General features: G+C 39.5%; 1 protein-coding gene across 1 annotated transcript; it reads left to right on the top strand.

The window, feature by feature from the left end:
- The first annotated feature begins 587 nt into the window (after positions 1-587).
- Positions 588-20,708, top strand: LOC114250412 (beta-hexosaminidase subunit beta). The gene is made up of 10 exons (XM_028184272.2): positions 588-989; positions 3,227-3,440; positions 6,751-6,860; positions 7,135-7,343; positions 7,865-7,977; positions 9,506-9,707; positions 12,441-12,567; positions 18,650-18,733; positions 18,953-19,152; positions 20,425-20,708. Exons 1-10 carry the CDS (start codon positions 753-755, stop codon positions 20,606-20,608), a joined length of 1,680 nt encoding a protein of 559 aa, XP_028040073.2. The 5' UTR covers positions 588-752; the 3' UTR covers positions 20,609-20,708.
- The last annotated feature ends 2,625 nt before the right edge of the window (positions 20,709-23,333 follow it).

A 23,333-nucleotide genomic window follows, 5' to 3' on the forward strand; every position in this document is an offset into this window, starting at 1 on the left:
CGGGTACATAGCAGATAAGGATGCTTCCGTCTTGAAAACATAGTCTGAGAACGATCAAAAGTTTATGCTTTCAATCCTGCAATGATATTCTGTTAGATTCATAGCCAACTTGATTATCCACGCTAATTCGAATTGGGTGTTATTTAAATGGTTAGCATAGTATTCGTATTTTTGTGAGCAGAAAAATATAATCTGTGAGCAGAAATAGCTAATTGATCAGCAGCTCGAATTCGACTTTTGCATTACAGATAGGTTATACTATCTGTTGATGATGATATAAAACTGTAAAATAGCTTAATGTCCTTTGTCGTATCACTCTTGTCAGAGCGGTAATCATTCAGTATCCTTGCTGTGGGCAGATGTTATGCGTCTCACGAGCAATCGCCACGTCTGCTGGTTTGCGATGAGCCTGGTACACTTATGCAACCAACCGCCAACTTGACTTGGTCGATCCATCGCATGGGCAACCTTCCACGCGGTCTGATGCTCTTCCTACTTCGCCCTGAACGACAAGGCGCTCTATGGAGTCATTTCCTCGCCGGGAGATATGATATACATATATAACTTAATACAGCGGCTAAAAATTCAAACGCACGCGAGTGTGTAAGCGGCGCACAGCTAGTTAATTTATCAATAAGGACGGCAATGCTCCTGTTAGATCTACACACGGCACACGAAGGCGACAGGCGAGCCCAATCATTTTGTTAGACTAGTAATTACAAATCCGATTCAGTATTGAAACTGTACTCCCCATGAACGTTCGCTTGTGTAAATGCAGATTTAAAATAAAAATGGTGATGGTCGGCGCGATGGCGGCGATGCTGCTCGTATCGGTTCTGAGTTTCTTTGCTGCACCGTCCGATTCGATTTATATTGTCGAGCCCGGACCGAAGTTCCCGCCGACACGAGGCGAGGTCTGGCCGAAGCCGCAACAGGAAACGAAAAGCGATTATTTTTATTTATTTCGCCCGGACGTCATTCAAATAGAGGTATGCCAGTGCAACGATTTATAAATATTTTTCCTTAAATTATAATTATAATATACTAGCTGATCCGGCAGACTTCGTAGTGCCTCAATCGATAAATAAAAACCTAAACACACTTAAAACAAACAAAAGGAATCCGTCCGACGGAGGACACATCAAAGATTTAATTCCGAGCATTATCATATTTATCTACCTTTTAAACCTTCTCTGGACTTCCACTAATAATTCAAGACCAAAATTAGCCAAATCGGTCCAGCAGTTCTCGAGTTTTAGCGAGACTAACGAACAGCAATTCATTTTTATATATAAAGATATATTATTTTTACACGTTTTATATTAGCTTCACTTGTATGTATGTTTGTAACTGACTGCTTTAGACGCGATTTTGATCCACTTTAAGCGGCCAGATTTCATTCAAACTTTGTAGATTTATCGAGGACCGATGACAATACCTACACTAATATGATAATTTTTAAGTAGTATCTATGTAGCAGGTTTTTAATAAAAACGATTTTACGCAAAATTATTAATAATATTAATTGTTATGACTTGTCATCCCTTTTGCCTTGTTTACTACTGGAATTGAGGGTAGTGTGAGCCCGTACGAGCGAATACTACCCTCCGGCCAGTGCGAAGTAGGATTGGGTTCCCGTCCGAAGGGTGGGGCGGCAGATGTACAATAGAAACTACAATCTCATGTCCTAAGGCCGCATTCAGTCTGAATGTTGTTTTACTGGTGGTAGGACCTCTTCTGAGTCCGCACGGGTAGGTACCTTTTTTTTTTTTTTTTTTTTTTTTTTTTTTTTTTTTTTTTTTTTTTTTTTTTTTTTTTTTTTCCTACCTAAGCTGAGAGCCTTGAGAGGCTATGTCAGCGTAACCCTAACTTTTGTAGGTGAGCTCACGGGGCTCAAACCTGATGACTTTGCTAACACGAACCCTAGCAAGAGTCGTGCTTCGCAGAATCTACCACCGGATCGGAAACGCGACCCACTGAGAAGATCCGGCGAGAAACTCAGTGGGCTGTGTCTGAGAGTTAATTTACTCGTCGAGCCCTTCGTCGCAAGCGACGGGTTCGACGAGAACGGTGACCGGTGCTTGAATTACCTAAAAGCACCGTTAGTGGATCGGGCGGATCCGAGATGACGTGTTTTGGGCGACGTCGACTGCTTTCCATTCTGTCCGCAGGATCGGGAATGTAGTTACCGGCGGCCACGATGAGAGGGTTCTCGTGTCGTGCCGCTTTATCGAAGTGGCGCATGGACGCCGACTGCAGATACTTACTGATGGACTCTAAGTCCAGGTCGTCATGGAGGTCGACGTTCCTGACGAACCACGGGGCTCCGACGGCTATCCTGCAAAAACGGGATTGAATAATTTGGAATGATTTCAAGTGTATGCGGGCCGCGTGAGCGAACACTACACTTGCATAGGTCATGACGGGGCGTATGCAAGTTTTGTAGAGTGTCACCTTATTTCTAAGGGACATTTTACTTCGCCTACATATCATCGGGTAGAGACGTCCTAGAATGAAGGCGGCACGATCGCGTACCGTCTTGATGTGGGGGCGGAATGTCATCCTACTGTCGAGGGTGACGCCTAAATATTTGACCTTCGGGGCCCACGGTATGGGCTGGTCGAACATCGTGATCGGGCGAACGGCGGGGGCGGGGGTATTGACGCGCCTAGTCGGGAGGGGGAGGTAGGTACCACCGCCCCGCCTATTTCTGCCGTGAAGCAGTAATGCGTTTCGGTTTGAAGGGTGGGGCAGCCGTTGTGACTATACTGAGACCTTAGAACTATATCTCAAGGTGTGTGGCGCATTTACGTTGTAGATGTCTATGGGCTCCAGTAACCACTTAACACCAGGTGGGCTGTGAGCTCGTCCACACACCTAAGCAATAAAAAAAAATAAAAAAAAAGTCTATGAACTCTGGTAGCCACTTTGTATATACTAGGTTAGTCGACACATCTACCAATAATCGGGCTTTAGAATTAACTCCATAGAATTTAATTAGGGCTGTGGCCTTCTGTGGCCTCTGCTGTGACCTTTGAACGAGGTTTGAAAAGATTCCTCAGTGATAGGCAGCGACTTGGCCATAGACTCGTATCTCATCTTCATTGCTTCATTATCTTCATTGCCTTGACCGCAATGAAGACTTCAAACATTTGGCTAGCTCAATAAGTAATATCAAAGTACTTTCCGGCTTAGAGTCGGGCTTAAAATAATTTATTACTTGCAGATTGTAAACAAAAAGTGCAATCTACTGAATGAAACGATAGAACGATACACGGAAATCTGGCAGCGCCAATATATGATCGTAAAACGCTACAACAACATTTCGACTCATGTAGAACCGCACGACATTGAGAAGTATTTAGGTGTACTGAAAAGGCTTACAATTAACATGTCTGCTCCTTGTGAATATTATCCACATTTTGACATGGACGAGAGCTGTGAGTTAAACATTACAACATAAATTATAAATAAATATAAATATTTACTAACAATCACGCCACGTTAACTGGTCCCGTGATAAATTCGTAAAGAACTTGTGTTACAGGTACCAGACAACGGATATAAATGTAAGATTTTTATTATACACATACATATATTTAATATACATCCATAACCCTGGAAAAGACATTTATATTTATCATACAAATATCTTTCCTTGGCGGGATTCGAACCCGCGACCCCCTTGTGTAGTGACCATGTCACTTACCACTACACCAGACGGCCGTTAAATTATGTATCTTATTCTGTAGCGGCGCAAAGCCACCGTCACCCGTAACATGTCTTGTCGGATCCCCCGGATTTACTCTGTGCTTTTAGGTTCCTCGACTAGCGAACTAACCCATAGGCACAGCCCATTGAGTTTCTCGCTGGATCTTCTCAGTGGGTCGCAATTCTGATTCGGTGGTAGATTCTGCGAAGCACTGCTCTTGCTAGGGCTAGTGTTAGCAAATTCTCTCAGGTCCAACCCGTGAGCTCACCTACCCGACCGGGTATAGCTGGATTAACCTCTTAGGCTACTAGTGAAAAGGTAGGAAAACATAAATGCTAAGGTTTTACAATTTTCATCGAATTTAACTGACAGACGACTTTAGCAGCCAATTCACTGCTTTGTTTTACTGGTGGTAGGACCTCTTGTGAGTCCGCGCGGGTAGGTACCACCGCCCTGCCTATTTCTGCCGTGAAGCAGTAATGCGTTTCGGTTTGAAGGGTAGGCCAGCCGTTGTAACTATAGGTACTGAGATCTTAGAACTTATATCTCAAGGTGGGTGGCGCATTTACGTTGTAGATGTCCATGGGCTCCAGTAACTACTTAACACCAGGTGGACTGTGAGCTCGTCTACCCATCTAAGCAATAAAAAAAAAAAAAAAAAATTGTAATATCATCATTGAACCTTGTTTCTAGAGGTCGTCGTCTAGATTCAAAGAGTATTCGCGTGTATTCACCATAAAGTGCTTTCTATACTTATGCATTCGCTATATACATTACTTAGCAATCACATCCACGATACAGGAAAATTTTCTCGTTAGAAATTTAAAGTACCCATTGTCTTCCTTTACAATCTGAATACAGGGTTATTCTGTCGGATTCAAATGGAAGAATAGCTGGTACTCGGAGTCGTCCCGCTTCAGAAATTGTACACGCCATTGGTATGAAAGTCTTTTCTGGTAGATTTTCCTAAGAAGAATCTTGGGCAGATGTCTTAATTCCCGGGAAGTAGCTCGTTTGCCTTAGCTAAAATGCTAAAATGCATTATAGCTAAAATATGGTGTGTCGACCTTCGGAGTTGAAATATTCATCATCTATTTATTTATTTATTTCCCTACGTATTCGTTGGTAGCCTAAGGGGTTATTCCAGCTACGCTCGGATGGGTAGGTGAACTCACGGGCTCAACCTGAGAGAATTTGTTAACACTGGTGTCTTACTGGTGGTAGGATCTCTTGTGAGTCCGCACTGGTAGGTACCACCACCCCGCCTATTTCTGCTGTGAAGCAGTAATGCGTTTCGTTTTGAAGGGTGGGGCAGCCTTTTTAACTATACTGAGACCTTAGAACTTATATCTCAAGGTGGGTGGCGCATTTACTTTGTAGATGTTTATGGGCTCCAGTAACCACATAGCACCAGGTGGCCTGTGAGCTCGTCCAACCATCTAAGCAATAAAAAAAACAAAAAAAAACGCTAGCTCTAGAAAGAGCAGGGCTTCGCAGAATCTACCACCGGATCGGAGGCGCGACCCACTGAGAAGATTCGGCGAGAAGCTCAGTGGACTCTATTTATCTATGTATGAGGGTGAACAGTGGCGTAGCTATACCACCTGAGGCCCGTGACAAATTCATTGGATGAAAACCGTCACATTGTATTTTAATTTTTATTAAATCACTGAATTAGTTTTTTTATTTTTTTATTGCCCTTGTGGGCAGACGAGCATACGGCCCACCTGATGGTGAGTGGTTACCGTCGCCCATGGACTTCAGCAATGCCAGAGGCTGAGCCAAGCCGCTGCCTACCGTTAAATTAGTTACCCTATTTAACAGTAGGTATTATTGATATCGTGTGCATTTACTTAAATTTAAGCGTCCTATCATAAAATTGTTTTTTTCTTCTTATAAATTTATTTCAATTTGTATGCAATCCCAGTGGACCCAATTGTCAGAGGACCGGGGCCCGTCGGACCTGCGTGATTTATGTGTGAAAACCTGATAGTTTGTGTATAAGATAATTTATAAGTACCATCTAACGTGTACAAACAAAACACATTGTGATCCACATTACATTTATCGGTATCACATATTCTGTCTCCATATCCGGTCTAATTTTATGGACTAATTATCTGCATGGGGCATGATATTTTATGAACATAGATAATAAATTGTCACACGACACATGCAATCTGGGATATTAAAAGAATCTGTACGGGACCTTAAAATACGCGACGGAGAAAATATTTACGGATTTATTACTTTTTTATTCCTGGAATGGGTGAACGAACTGACGGCCTGCCTAGTGGTTACCGAAGCCCATGGTCATCATGAAATCACAAAAAATTCTAACTCCCAGCTTGAGGTTAGAAGTCAAAATCTCTAAGCTTTCCGATCCTTCCGACTGAAACGTCGCGATAGGAATTGATAGTACGATAGTACCCGGTCGTGCGGGATCATAATGCGCTCTCCCAATAAATGCCGATGGGTGATCGGAGTACACCGGTATTTTACCTAAAAAAACGTTGCTGCCCATTCCCCGGCGAATTTAGTAGTTGTTTTTTTGACGAGACCGATGGCGATGAGATGAATTGGTGCTCTTCTAGGCTACCACACAACCTCTATGCACATGCATTTATTTCGCTATCGTTGTAATGGTAGCTTAGCCTTATAGCTTTATAGTTTTTTTTATTGCTTATGTGGGGGGACGAGCTCACGGCCCACCTGGTGTTAGACATCTACAACGTAAATGTCACCCACTACCCACCTTGAGATATAAGTTCTAACGTCTTAGTATAGTTACAACGGCTGCCCCACCCTTCAAACCGAAATGCATTACTGCTTCACGGCAGAAATAGGCGGGGTGGCGGTACCTACCCGTGCGGACTCACAAGAGGCCCTACCACCAGTAGTAGCTTGGACGAATGGTGTGACCGCGGCAATAAAGGCTAGGACTTTGCAGTGGTAAAAACTGAATATAAATAGATACTTAGATGATAGATAGTGATGATGATGATAGTTCCATTGAACATTGGTACATTGTGTTTTAGATAATCTGACAGTTGGTGCAAACTCACAGATGACAAGTTTATCTGTTTGGGGCATGATGCGAGCATTTGAGTCCTGGACGCATCTTTTGTATTTCACGGATGATTTAAAGGTATCTAAAGGGTTATCGGTTAAGTTTTTCTTTTACCAAAAAGGTACCTACTAACGAACATTCAAACGAAATACCTCGAAATGGTTAAGTTAACGAGCAAATTCATTACTTACGATCTAATAACTTCTAATCACATTTCTAATAGCCCTATTATTAAGTAATTTAGGAGTCTTAAAATATCTGTGGTAGTGAGATCATTTGTCGAATAATAAACACTGTTACCAAAACTTTAATTATTATTAATGTAACTAAAATTTCTAAATTAAACTTTCAGGAAATCAGGATCAACAAATCGGAGATCCATGATTTCCCGCAGTATAAGCATCGAGGACTCCTGCTGGACACCGGAAGGCATTACCTGTCGTTGAATACAATTCAGAAAACCTTGGACGCGATGAGCATCAACAAAATGAACGTGCTACATTGGCACATAGTTGACGATCAAAGCTTTCCTTATAAGAGTGAAATTTTACCAAGTTTGAGGTATTACCGGCTTTTTATTTTGATCACGCGTTCATTTCATTCCGCGATCAGTATTGCCTCTTAATCAGATATTTTTTTATAGCTTAGATGGTTGGACGAGCTCACGGCCCACCTGATGTTAAGTGGTAACCGGACCATTGAGATATGAGTTCTAAGGTCTCAGTTTTTATAGTAAGTACATTGTGATTTGTGGAGGTTGCGGCATAGAATGAGCACCATTCAGTATGTTTTATGGCCCTTGTAGACAGACGGCCTATCTGATGGTAGGTGGTTACCGTCGCCCGTGGACATCAGCAATACCAGAGGCAGAGCTAAGCCGCTATTAATCGTTAAATAGTCTCCACAAGCCTTTTCTTCACAGTATTATGCTCTGATTCCACCGGTCATAGATATAATTCCACGACCGTGATCACTAGATCTGTAAAATATTGGAAAGGTCGGAAATAACACAACCACTCGAAATTAAACCCGTAAAAGTAGCTTCGACTAATAATCGTATTTTCATTATTTTTTTTGCGCAGCGAAAAGGGCGCTTTCCATCCATCAATGGTGTACACGAAGAAGGATATTAAAATGATCATAAACTACGCGAGAGATCGTGCTATCCGTGTAATACCAGAAATTGATGTACCCGGTGAGTGTTTTCGATATTTTCTATTGACTATCTTGGACTGACTTTCTTCACAAGTAGATTCTAGTTTTACCTCCGTCTTGTCACGTGCTGCGTGTGTGAAAGACATTGCATGATTTTTCGATCTTAATTTATGAATACCGCCACACATGCCTTCCTAAGCTTCAAATACAGCCCACTGAGTTTCTCGCCGGATCTTCTCAATGGGTTGTGTTTTCGATCCGGTGGTAGATTCTGCGAAGCATTGCTCCTGCCAGGATTAGTATTAGCAACGTCACCAAGTTAGAGCCCCTATTCGCCCGGTTACTCTGGCATGGCCCTTGGAGATTACCAGCATAGTTAGAGGAAAAAACCATACCTTCGTAGGCACTACCTCTTTTTTCATACCACTCACTATTTACTCACTATTTTATAATATCTCAACGCTTACACCAGAATGTATTACACAAAAATCCCCTAGAGCCATTTTCGTTAAGCCAGAAATATTAATTAATAGATAGGCTGGATAGTAATATTAATTAATAGAGAGATAGCCTGGGTTCCTGATGAGGTCATGATCCTGGGAATGCTGAGTAGGATTATCAGGGGAAATGCGTACTCATCGTTTGACATCAGTTTCATTTTTCAGCCCAAAATACCTAATCGTTAAAGTTTGGAAATACCAAATACATTTTTATTTAATTCATCTTAAATAAATTGTCTATTTTAAATGAATTATACCAGTTGTCGGCAACCTTGTCAATCAAAAGAGCCAAATATAAATAACACACAATTGTATTATTAACACACAAGTGTGTACAATTGTATTATATTATTATTCAGAGAGCCAATTTTTTTTACATGTATATTTATAGCCTTGTGTTTCAAAAACGTTTACTCGTCTTTTACAAGGCAATATAATAAGTAATAAATATTCCCTGCCTGATCTAAGCGTTTCGCGGAAGAGCCGTAGCCGAGACGAGTCAAAGAACCGCGGGCTGCCGACCACTAAATTTGACAAATATAGAAACGATTTTACAAATATCCTCCCTCCCTTGGCCCTCCCTTGCACCTTGTAGAACATTGAAACTCTCCTCAAATACCCTGTTCATAAAACATATGCTTACGCAAAATCATTTTCTGTACAAGCAGTTATACTTTGGAATTCCCTCCCTCCAAGCACACGAGCGCGCAAAACCATAGCAGCGTTCAAGAAATCTGTTAAAGAACACTATTTATCCTTACCATATTAAATAAAAGTATATATATTTGTATTATGTATTATAATATAAAGTAAGTATATGTATATATATTGTTTTGTATCTTGTAATATGTATATATTATTATATGTAATGTTTACTGTATGCACTGGGTTTGTGTTCCTAATTCTTCTTTCCTTTTGCGGGCCTACTGGAAGAGATTTTAACATGAAATAAGTAGTGCCCTTGTACTCTGTATCTTTATTGTCGTGTTTCTTCTAAGAGCTGTGTGTACAAAATATATTCAAAAATATATTCAAAAAATATATTAAATAAATAAATATAATTTCTAGGTCACACTAGATCCTGGGGTGCTGCATATCCCATGCTGCTGACGAAATGCTACGAGAAAAATAAAGTCATAGCCTACGGTCCTTTGAATCCGATAAGGAGCACCACATACAAAATCCTCGGAGAATTAATCCAGGAGGTCCAGGATCTGTTTCCTGATCGATATTACCACGTTGGAGGCGATGAAGTGGATTTAAGCTGCTGGTAAGTTTAAGAACTTTACTAACGAAGAGGTGAGGTTCTAAAAATACTTAGATGGAGTGTGTGATAGAGGATATGTGCAGAGATGTCATATGATATTATAAGTCTAAATGGAAAAGATGAGACGTCACGCCGACCACACATAGTGTTGCTATAAGGGCAAAAAGAAGAAGGCTATCAACTAGTCCAAACCGATATTTCCATTTGCAAACAATAAATAAATAAATAAATATTTCCATTTGCAAACAATATATCTAGAAACCACCTGGAACGTTGATACAGTTTTTTATTTTTTTTATTGTTGGTTTTAAGTGGTCGCTGAAGCCCATAGACATCTACAACGTAAATGCGCCACCCACTTTGGGATATAAGTTCTAAGGTTTCGGTATAGTTACAACGGCTGTCCTACCCTTCAAACTGAAACGCATTACTGCTTCACGGCAGAAATACGCAGGGTGGTAGTACCTACCAATGCAGAATTAAAAAGGTCCTACCACCAGTTTGTGGGCGCGCTGGACTCACACGGTGTTGTTTAGATATTCCTCCAATCAGAACACGTCACTGTCTTGCGGTAGTAATAGGCCGGATGGTGATGTCTACCCGTGCAGGAGATTCGAACTACACGATGTTACTGCCTTATTGTTTGTCTCAGGTGAGCAGACGAGCTCACGTTCCTATTTGTTGTTCAGCACACATCGCAATGTCAAAGCTAACACTCACTTTTCAGAAATTAAATCGTAGTATCCATCGAGAGATCAGTGTGCTTAGTGCGAGTTTTTTAACGTTCTCGATAGCGTAAAAGTTAACCCAATTTTGTATGCAGTTGAAACAGCGCCCCTAACAGCAAAGGAAAGCAAACGATCCAATTCCATATAAATATGAGCTAACTTTTACGCTATCGAGGACGTTAAAAAACTCGCACTAAGCACACAGATAGCCGCTAATTTTAAACACAGGATGCTACCTAGCTGTGTATACCGTTATACCTATAGCAATTAAATACAATGTTAAAAAATTCTGGTTTCCGCTTGTTTACACTCATTTGAAGCTTATCCAACACGCGGGATCTTCTTCTTGAATATTAAATCCCAAGCCGCGCATATCCTTGTCATGATAGTGTTCTTACTTTTTGCGTGCAAAAAAATATGAAAATGTCAAGAATTTTTTTAATAGAAAATTAAACTGTAGCTGTCGTAATACTTAAACGTCGGCAGTTAATCTTCTTCTTCTATACATATAAAAATGAATTGCGGTTCGTTAGTCTCGCTAAAATTCGAGAACAGCTGGACCGATTTGGCTAATTTCGGTCTTAAATTATTTGTGGAACTCCATAGTAAGTTTAAAAGATAGATAAATATGAAAATGATCGGAATTAAATAAAAATAACAAACAAATTTTGTTTTTCCTTTGATGTGTCCCCGTCGGACGGATACCTTTTGTTTGTTATAAGTTTATTTTATACAAAAGTTTAGGTCTTTTATTTATCGATTGAGGCACTACGAAATCTGCCGGGTCAGCTAGCATAAAATAAAATTTGCTTAAAGAAGCACTAGTATACAATCGCTAAGGAATTTCATGATTCGCGAAAACGGAATCATTCATACGAGACATTGGGGCGTTGACCCCGCTCGTCGCCTAATATTTAATTGAGGCTACATTGCTTGCAATACAAAACGTGTTAAACAATTATTTTCTCAGCTAATTAATAAATTTATTTGCACAGCAGCAGACTTAAATTCATCAAACATCTGTATCAGTTCTTGAGTGACGTCTGGTACATGAAAATATATATATTAATACGTGAAGCAAAAACTTTGTATCCCTTTTTACGAAAATTGCGCGGACGGAGGAGTATGAAATTTCCCACACTTATAGGGAATATAGAGAAGAAGTGCACAATGCTAATATTTTTTTTAAATAATGCTAAAAAGATACATTAAATCAATAAAGAAAACATTACACAAACTACCATGAAGTACCATGTATTTGACGCACACACCGCATGCATACTATTTATTTATTGTCAAATTTTGTTCTTGACTTCTGTGTTCCACTGAAGTATACTTTAAAGGGCTATGCTGTGGTCAAATTGAGAATAGATTAAATATTGTTTGTCTTTATTAATATTTTTCTATAGTATAATCTTGGCAAAATTCATGATTATAGAAGTATAATAAATAGTCTTTAACAGTAGTATCATAATAGTGTACAAATCATATTTCAATTAATTATAGTCGAATTTCAACTATCAGGGCATCACTAGTAATTCTTAATTACGTGTCACTCATTATTTTTGTCACTCAACTCCTAGTATGATGTTATGGCTGTGTGTCGGCGTAGAATTACAGCACCGTCTCTGCCTGTGGGTGTCGTGGAAGGCGCCTTGGAGATGGGCCATATTGTTCTTTGAGCGTTATACTAGTGTACTACTGGGGATTCTTCTTCTTCTTCTCAGTCGTGTCACTCTTGACAGAGTGGTCGTGATCGTCATGTAGTGTTGGAAGGGGCAGACTTGATGCGTCTCACGATGTCGCGCCATCTCTCCCTGCTCGAGGCCATTCTACTGCACTCATTTAGGGGACCTCCCACTGCAGTTTTAATTTGGTCGGTCCACCGCATTACTACTGGGGATAGGGCCCAACAATCACTGATAGGTTTCTTTTGTTTTCGACAATAATTAAATTTAATGACGATATTGAACGATGAATGCGTAGTTAAACTTTTCCTATTTAATAGGCAATCGAACCCCGAACTGAAGGAGTATATGAAACAACACAATTTGACCGCTAACGGTGTCCACGCTATGTTCATGAAAGAGGTTATTGGCCGAGTGAAGAAAACTACAGTTCCAATAGTTTGGCAAGTCAGTTAAGTATTTTTTAAATGTACCTTCATTTTATTGCTGTGATGTGTAGACAAGCTCACTACCCTCCTACTTTCAAGTGGTTACCGGAGACCATAGACATCCACAAGGAAAATTCTGACACCCACCTTGAGATATGAGTTCTAAGTCTCAGTTTAACAGTACCACGGCTGTCCCAACGCTCAAACCGAAAGGGATTACTGCTTCGCGGCAGAAATGGGTAGGGTGGTGGTACCTGCCCATGCGAGTTCACATGACGCCCTGCCCACACTAGTTATGCAATAAATAGCTATAGATTCGTCGACTTATTCACAAGGAGTTGTCGAGTCTTTACAAGCTTTAGCTACCGATTGTGATTTACGTATTTTTGACGGTGTTCTCAGAACTGGCTCATATATTTAGCTTTGAGAATGTTCGATTTTGGGGTTTACATTTTGAAATCTCCCGCCAACTTGCCCGGTACTCGCGCAATCAAAACTGAGCGCGACACTAGCGCTACGTGTTGCCGCAGTTTGTGCAACATTTGAAAAAGGAGTCGTAAAATCTTTGTGCAGTTGGCGGTAAGTCCGTAATTCTTTAAATCTTTAAAATATAATAAAACTGAGCTATCGTACATTTATGATCATTCGACCGGATTTTACCTGTTACGAAATCAAATACCAGTGATTCAGTATAACAAAGACATAATTATTGTAAAAACAATTCCTACAAAAACTTTTATTCGTAAGTAGGTAGTTGTGTGTTTTTGTGAAAAACATAACTTCTGTGTTTTGTGTTTTACAATAAAGAAATTTATACAGTGATTCATAATATACATCGGCGTTCAGGTATTTAGTATTATTTTCGTTACAATATTAAACTTTATTTCAAATTTGTTGCGAACTTTATACTACTTAAACATATCTGACGCCTTGCCGCCATTACTTGCACGAAATTAAATTTCAATAAAATAACCATAAAATATTTTTATTGATAATTCTTATTGTTTGTTAAATCTTAGAATCTTTAATTTTGTCGTATTAAATAGATGTAACTGTAGTTTTTTCTTCGAATATTAATTAATTAATTATTAATATTGTTTTGTGTTACAATTTTACTTGGTAGAACTTTCTTTTAATATTTGTTGTTTGATTATTCGTATTTTATAATATTCTACTAATTCTTAAATTGTGTTTTAAACAAATTAATTTGTAAATTCATAAGTACCTACCTAAATAAAATTGTAAGATGGCGAAAGCAACATCTGGAAAAAAAGTAATAATTTCCGATGACGATGTCGATCAGTTGTTGCAACCACATCAGACAACCAAGGAGATGGCATTTATGCGTTTACAATCGTTGTACGAGATGTCACGAGTAGTTATAAGTAATACTGATATGCAGCCACAATTTCGCGCCCGTTTTAGAGATATTGTCGCTTTGAGAACTGCATATGAAAGTGCTATGAGTGAAATGATTTGTGTCCAAAAACGTTATAATGCGTCGTATGTACCGTCATACGACCAAATCAAAGCATTTGATGAGATGTATTACTCTGTTTGTAATATCGCGGATAGTCTAAATTTATCAGGTAGTGATAATACTAGATGTGATTTCGGTTCCGGTAAAACTGTAAAACCTCGATTACCGAAATTAGAAATTTTCCACTTTGACGGAAAGTTAGAAAATTGGCCCACATTTAGAGACACTTTTACTAGTTTAGTACATTCTAATACTGATATAGTTGATATTGAAAAATTTTATTACTTATTGTCGGCTGTGAGTGGCCCAGCACTCACTATCGTAAAATCAATGCCGATAACAGCAACAAATTATTCCATTATATGGAATTCTCTAGTTACACGTTTTGAAAACAAGAGGGCGCTAGCGACTTCATATTTAGATAAAGTCTTTAGTTTCAAACCATTACAATATGAGTCAGTAGACGGCCTAAATGCCTTTTTACAAGCGTGTCAAGATAGCGTCAAAGCATTAAAATCATTAGACATACCAGATTTATCAAGTTTTGTTTTGTTTTATGTATCTTTGCGTAATCTGGATTCAACTACTAGGCGCGCATTTGAAAACAAAAATGTACCGGGTGATCTTCCGACATTTGATGGTCTTATCGCTTTCGTGGAGAACCAGGTCCGTGTCCTGGAAATGTCGGAAAGTAAATCGGTCTCTAACCAAAGCACAGACAATGCAAAACCTATATACGCAAAGGGTTACCAGAATACCAGTCGTTTTGATAAAAAGCTTAATAATTCAAATACCAGGGTAGGTGCGCCTAGAGCATCTTTGGCTTCAGCCGCAACTGCGGTTACTAAAAGTCTTCAGAACGAACAAAACTCAAATGAAACTTTAAATAAAATAAAAAAATGTTATTATTGCGGGAAGCCTCATTCAATATATCGGTGCTTCGAATATAGTGATCTCACTCCTGAACAACGGCTCCAAAAAATAAAACAGTTGAAGCTATGTGAAAATTGTTTGCGTGATGATCATATATTAAAGAGTTGTCCATCTAGGGTACGTTGTACAGTTTGCAAAAATATGCACCATCACACACTTCACATCGATGCTGGCGTTGGTGCCAATTCAGGAAATAATGCCAGCTCGGTGGCTCTTACCGTTTCTACAACTTCGACAGTCTTGCTCGGAACCGCAATTATACACGTCGCAGATTGTTGGGGCATTTATCAACCCGTACGTGCTATAATTGATAGTGGTGCCATGACGGGCTACATAACTCAAGACTGTGCATTAAGGTTAGGACTAGGGCGGAGAAAGTGTGATTTCAATTCCATTGGTCTAGGTGCCAAGCCTATTGCAGATCTGGGGCTAACTACCTGTACTGTAAAACCGCGTCAGTGCAACAGCCCCATATTAACTACTGATGCAGTCATAGTTACGAAAATAGCCGGAAATCTACCAACTATGTCTATCTCAGATGATGTGATCCGTAAATTTCAAAATCTTTCACTTGCTGATCCAACTTTTGGTACATCGGGTCCCATCGACATGATATTGGCCGGTGATCTATTTCCTCAAATTTATGATGGAGAAAAGATCATGCCACAAGATAAGAACATGCCAGTGGCATTGCATTCCATTTTCGGCTACGTCATCGCAGGTCAAGTATCGATTTCGGGTCATAGAACTGTAGACACGGAAAATCATCATATCAAAAACGATAATACAAAATCATTTGTGGCTCTTTCTGTGAACTTGGAGCAAGAAACGCAGTCTGTCTCTGAGAAGGAAAGCATTCTTATCAACGAACCACTACATCTAGATAATATATTAGCAGGGACATTGTTTGATCGCGATTGTAACCGTGATAAGAGAAATAGGTATTTCGTAAACTACTCTTTACAACCTTTTATAAAACTTGGCGTTTCATCTGGAGCAGAAAAACGTAAATACATTGATATAGAAAAGAAGTTGGAACGCGATCCGAATTTAAAATTTATTCGTGAGTACCAAAATCTTGGTGGACACAAGAGCCACGTAGGTGCGGTACAAAACGTGGATTCGATATTTATCATCCCGCATCTTTGTATTTTGTGGCTTTCTAGTACAACAAACAAATTGGGAGACGTATTTAACGCATCATGCAAAACAATACATGAATGGTTTAACGGCCTCCATTGGCTTAATTACTTCCAGTCAGAGGGTCCAGTTAAACCTATAACTCTAAGCCTAGAACGAAAAACTTTAAGTACTGTACTTGTCTCAACAGAAGTCTTAGAAGCATATTCACTGTTGGACCTCACTAACAGATACTCTAGTTTTAGTAAGCTTGTGAGTATAATCGCGCGGTCTTACTTGTTCATCCACAACTATAGAGTCTTTCAATTAGAACGTAGATCGCTGTTTGTGGATGACAGCAGAAAGGCTCACGATATTATTATTAAAATCGTACAAAGTCATTTATTTGTGGACGACATTATGGCCTTACAAAAAGGTCAGAGATGTTCTCAGAGTTTGCGGAAACTAATTACTTTCATGAATTCAAACTGTTTTCTCAGGGTGGGGGCTAAATTGTCTAATTCTAGTCTTTCACCTGATAGGAAACATTCTTTACATTTACTCAAAAATTCAATTTTTACAAACATTTTAATAGATTATTGTCATAAATTTTATTTATATGTTGGTCCTCGCACTTTGCAAGGAATTACAACAAGTCAATGTCTCATGATTATTTCAGATAATGCCAATTTTGTGTCGGCTACGAAACATTCAGCAGATGTTACGCGTTTTTTCGAGTCTTACTTAGAAAGCTTATCAAGAGAACTTGTAGCGCGTAATATTCGTTGGAGCCATAACCCTCCTAGTGGTGATCGTTTCGGTGGTTTCTATGAGTCTGCAATAAAATTTGCTAAATTATATTTGAAACGGATTGTAGGAGACAAATCATTTCCATTCAAAGAGCTCCGAACGCCTTTTGCTTGGGTTAAAGCAGTTCTCAATTGTAGACCGCTATGTCCACTGTTTGATGATCCAGAGGAGTTCCAAGTGCTGACGCCGACACATGTTGTGATCGGGCGGGAATTGTTCGCTGTACCGGTATTCGATATCAGTGAGCATCGTTTTTTGCCTCGCGAGCGGTGGAAAATTTTACAACTCTTTTCACAACTTTTTTGGAAATGGTGGGGCCAAGATTACCTCCACACATTTCAGCAGCGACAAAAGTGGTTCAACAGCTGTCGAATTTTAGTTCTCATTAAATCACACGCACCACCACCACCTTTACAGTGGGATCTAGCCCGAGTCACTGTATTTAAGCCAGGCGTGGATGGTGTCGTGCGAGTGGTTAAAATTCGTATAAAAAATAACGAAACGACGCGTCCTGTCGTTAAGCTTTGTCCGCCCCTAATAGCGACGAACATAGAGTTAGCATTATAACATAAACATTAGCTCATAATAAGATTACATAAAGTTAGGCCTTTGTGTGATCTCTCTTTTAGTTATAAGTCAAGTTTATTGTTTAAATACTTAGATTTAAATACTTAAAATAATTTTAATATAAATACAGTCCACTGTGAAACTGAATCAACAAAACATTGTTATTGGTATCGTAATGGGAAATCCGGGCGGATTTCGGTGGGGGGAATGTTCGATTTTGGGGTTTACATTTTGAAATCTCCCGCCAACTTGCCCGGTACTCGCGCAATCAAAACTGAGCGCGACACTAGCGCTACGTGTTGCCGCAGTTTGTGCAACATTTGAAAAAGGAGTCGTAAAATCTTTGTGCAGTTGGCGGTAAGTCCGTAATTCTTTAAATCTTTAAAATATAATAAAACTGAGCTATCGTACAGAGAACATTAATGTGAGAAACTTTCACAATAAAATCGATTTTTATATTTTTTTATTGCATAGACGGGCGGACGTGCTCACAGCCCACCTGGTGTTAAGTGGTTACTGGAGCCCAGAGACATCTACAACGTAATTGCCGCCACCCACCTTGACATATGAGTTTTAAGGTCTCAGTATAGTTACAACGGCTGGCCCACCCTTCAAATCGAAACGCATTACTGCTTCCCGGCAGAAATAGGCTGGGTGGTGGTACCTACCCGTGCGGACTCACAAGAGGTCCTATCGCCAGTAATATATAATTTGTTTTTTTCATTTTGGAATTATAATTTATGACGATAAACTAAAAGTATTAAGGAACTTGCAGGGCTAATAGTATTATGGTGAATTTTTAGCCCAATGAGTTTCTCGCAGGATCTTCTCAGTAGGTAGAATCTTCCGACCCGGTAGATTCTACGAAGCACTGCTCTTGCTAGGGCTAGTGTTAGCAAATTCTCTCAGGTTGAGCCCGTGAGCTCACCTACACGTAAGGGTGTAGCTAGAATGGCCCATTATGCTACCAGAAAATAAGTAGGGAAAAATAAAGGTGAATTTTTATGGTTTGACTTGGTGTGATTATCATTGTACATATCATTTTGTCAACAATATTGAACTGTCTTAATATTGAGAATCAGTTCCTTCACAGCTGCTACGTAAACACACACACACACACGCGCGCACGCACACGCACACGCACACACACACATAAAGCAAACACGTTATCATTTTTCTTCTTTTTTTCTAGGAAGTGTACGATGAAAAAGTGCCAATTTCTAAGGACACTCTCATACAAGTTTGGAAGTACAAATGGATTGATGAAATGATAAAGGTAAAATGAGGATTTTGACATTTAAATTAAAATTTGAATAATTTTTTCATGTAATTTCATTACTAACAGACCAATCTATTTACTTGCGCAAGTCTAAGTGGTATTTATTAACCATATCATTGAATTTCTAATAGATTGCACTCATGGATATACTTTATGGCGTCAAGAAAGCATGAAACTATTGACCTTCATGTAAATTTTTATATTTTACAATTTTAGATTCTAAACTCGGGTCACAAAGTCGTTTTTTCATCGTCATGGTATTTGGACTATTTGAACTTCAATTGGAACTCGTTTTATGGTGACGACCCTCGGCTTATGGTCTACCAGAAGAAGAAGAACGCTCTTCTGGAGAACATCGTTGGCGGTGAAGCTTGTATGTGGGGCGAGATGGCTGACGATACGAACGTCATTAGCAGGTCAGGGAGATTATTACTGTTATCTTATCGAAGGCGTTTTTATTGTTTTGTGTTAAGTGGTAGACGGAAGACGTAGTGTGGGTAGGCCTCCCACACGATAGACTGACGATCTATTGAGGTTCGCGGGGATCCGCTGGATGCAAGCAGCGCAGGACCGATCTTTGTGGCCAGGCTTGGGGGAGGCCTATGTCCCGCAGTGGACGTCTGTGGGCTGATAAGAAGAAGAAGAAGAAGAAGTGGTAGCCGAAGTCATCCACCGTCAGACACGAGGTCGGTCTCAATTGTTTAGTATGATGACTACCCTATCCTTCAAAGAGGGCCGCATTACTGCTTCGCTGCAGAAATAGGCCGGGTGGTGGTATCTACCCGTGCCGGTTCAAACGACGTCTTGCCATCAGTAATTATAGAAGCTAGGCTACAGGATGTTCATGATAATAAAATCTATCAAATCAAGTCTTCAGTTAATTAGAAGATGCAGAAATGCGAAGCGAATTAGCTAACGTCTTTTTGTTTATCTCTGCTATGGAGCAGCCATGTGTCCGAGTTTAAGCCGCTATTCATCATCCCAATGCAACTAAGGTTTCGATCACTTAGGGCCTGTCCGCACAGCGATATTTCACCGCGAGGTTTTTATTCGCGCGTATTAAATTCCGCAATCGGAATTACACCCAGTACGCACTGCGAATAAAATTTCGTACTATTTTCGTCAGTTTAATTTAGTTCTCGGTTGAGACGCACGTGTAAAATGGACAACCCAACAAAAATTTTAATTTAACTAATGCTAAGGCGGCGTAACAGACGTATCAAAAGATGTCTGAGCATTGGATTCACCCACTTAGGGCATTGGAGGCACCCATGAAAGGATTTTTCTACATAAAATATCAAGAGTTGCGAAAATACAGCAAAAAGTTTTTGGCTATTACAGAATGACAAAAAAATCATTCGATAATTTACTACAACTAGTTGGTCCAGCGATTACCTATCAAGCGAAACGCGCGAATTTTATTCCACAGTGCGAACATAGCCATACTTACTTTATACGGTACAAAATATTCGCGCGGAAACAAATCGCACCGCTTCGCGTTAAATTTGCATCAAGTTACAGATTTTTTTCCCGGACCGAATTTTTACCGCCAGTGCGGATACTCCTTTAATATTAAATATGTTACAGAATTACGAGAAAAAAATCGTGCGGTGAAATATTGCTGTGCGGACAAGGCCTTATAAAAGATCGTTTCCCTATTCCAAATATTAAAAAAAAACTAATTACAGGACGTGGCCGCGAACTAGTGCTGTAGCTGAACGATTGTGGTCAGGACTCGATTACAAACACCCGCCAAAAGATCCTGTCACTACTCACGTACGACAACGTATCGAGGAACACACTTGCCGGATGCTACGACGTGGTATAGCCGCTGAACCTCCCAACGGACCGGGATTCTGTGTCAACATTTAAAGAAGAAACTATATTTTAAGTTTAATACGTAATTTTTTTATAGTATTTGTTATTTTGTATAAAGAGTTTAATTTATAATTCAATGAAGTCTAAGCTAATACTATATTTGTTTCAATATATCTATGGCTCATACACTGCTTGAAATTACTAGGCTTATGAAGGTATTTCGGTTTTATGTGTTTTGTAGCATACATTCTGTAGGGAGTGCTCTATGAAAATGTTCGAAATGATACCGTCACCTTCTTCATTTGATCAAATTTGATCACTTTTTAATCGTCTTCTTATAGCCATCGTATAAAGCTCTAATAATTTATTATGAATAAGATTGTGGTGAGTTAAATGGTATTACTTTTTAAACGGTAAGTTATACTGAGCTACACGAAATTAACTCGATCACCGCGCTAATCTGTAGTAGTGGGTGGTGATTCAGACTACGGATTTTTCCAGAATCGATTCCCGGTCTGAGTCCGGAAGCATACTATACGGTATGCTTCCGGACTCAGACCGATTATGTCGCCTATGTACACATATAGTTTACGCATAAGCTTGCACGGGAATACAACCAATATTCCTTGAACATGAAACAATAGAAATCGGTGTGCTTCGTGCGAGTTTTTTAACGTTCTCGATAGCGTAAAAGTTAGCTCATATTTGTATGGAATGGGATCGTTTGCGTACGTTTGCCGCTAGGGGCGCTGTTCCAACTGCATACAAAATTGGCTTAACTTTTACGCTATTTAGAACGTTAAGAAACTCGCACTTAGCACACTGGTCTATATACCACCTTCAAAGTTACGTCTTCAAGTAATTGTAAAGGTTCATCTCTGCACTCCCTTAAGGTACACTGTCAGAGAATACCTATGGCATCAAGCCCGTCTTTATACTGTCAAGTATATAAAGTTATAAATAAAAAAATAATAGCGATGAACCACATTAAATTCGCTCAATCTGAAGACGCAGCCCCAAGGAGACAAATCATACATTAGACACAAATCTCTCGGCTCCTGGTTCAAATTCGAAGTCGTCGTGATGTAAAGGATAAGACGCCGATGCTGCTGTGCTGGAGATCGAGTCCTGCAGACAGGTACCAATTTGTTTAATAAAATATGTTTTTAAAAAACGTTCACATACGACTTCCACGGAGAAATAGCATTGTGTAATAAAAATCAAACGCACAAAAAAAGACTATTAACGTAATTACCGGTGGCAGGGCGTCTTGTGAACACGCACGGGTAGGTAGGTACCACCATCCTGCCTTTTTTTGCCATGCAGCAGTAACACATTTCGGTTTAAAGGGCGGGACCGCCGTTGTACTGTAAACCACTGAGACTACGAACTCATGTCTCAAGTTGGGTGGTGACATTTACGTTGTTGATGTCTATGGGCTCCGATAAGCGATAACTTTTTTTTCCTATGCTTATAGCCTAGAGAGGCTAAATCAGCGTTACCTTAGCGTGCAGGAGAGTTCTCGGGGCTCAAACCAGGAGATGTTGCTAGCACTGGCCCTAGCAAGAGCAGTGCTTCGCAGAATCTACCACCGCATCGGAAACGCGATCCACTGGGAAGATCTAGCGAGAAACTCAGTGGGCTGTGTCTATAGGAACAATAATCAACAACACCCATCTAAGGAAAATAAAACAAGGCCAACCATGAGCCCATCAGTCAATTAAATACAGAATACGATTGACTTGTGATTTGAGAGGGTTTCCACCATAGACTTTGGATAGTCTTCCGCGGAGACGAAACCCTATTTATGCTATAAATGGGTATTATAAGAACGTGGGTATTACTCAGAGATCATAATCAGTACCTACTCCAGAGATACTGTTCACACCAATAGATGTGAATGTAAAATCTGAGGGACCTCATCCCACCTGATAACGGTGTAACGAAAAACTCAAGTTTTTTCATAAAGTTGTGAGCTAGACTTCCAGATCTACATAGTAACGGGAAAAAAGACTGGAAAAAGAACAGTTAGTAATTTGTGGATTACCTACCATAAAGCCCGACTCCTAAAAAGTTTTCTTTTATTTCTGGTTTGTTAGCTCGCCATTCCCAGGGACGTGCTCAATTTTTTCTTTATCTACTGTCGTTTTGGTTTGTGCTACCGATAGGCTATAGGGCTGTCTCTGGCCTAACTAGTTTTAGTGGTAAGCGTTACGCTGAATAAAGTATTCAGTCCCTTAGTGAATATGCGTATACAGAATGAAGTTTGTGTCGCTGTTAAGGGGCGTTGAAAGTTGTTTCATTTATAATATTAATTATGAATAATAATTTTAGGTGTCGCCAATGTTGCTATATAGTGTACAAGACCACCAGTACTTTTAGATTTTTTATAAGTTCTATTATTTTTTGTGCATTTCATTATTAGTTATTTAGCTCTTAGCTATGTTACTCCTAGTTAAGTAAATTCACTAGTCGTATTGTCTCTAACAGACTTTATTTTGCATTAGTAGGATTTTTCTTTAAATACTATTCAGTCTTTGAAAACGTTTTTTTTTTGTTTTAGTCGATGGTCCAAAACATTTTAAAAATAGCGATTGTTTTTTGATCCACCTTAGCAGTGGTTGTATTGCATTTTATTTTTACTCTTATTAGCTTTGAGTGAAATTCAAATTCTGGTTATTCTTTTTTATTCTTAATTATCCTTTTTTTATAGAAGTAACAACTGGTTTTTGCCGATTTTCTATGTTTTGGCATGGTAATCGCAGGATACTTGAAATTC

Source organism: Bombyx mandarina, chromosome 19 (assembly GCF_030267445.1).
Source record: "Bombyx mandarina strain Sakado chromosome 19, ASM3026744v2".
Classification (NCBI taxonomy): domain Eukaryota; kingdom Metazoa; phylum Arthropoda; class Insecta; order Lepidoptera; family Bombycidae; genus Bombyx; species Bombyx mandarina.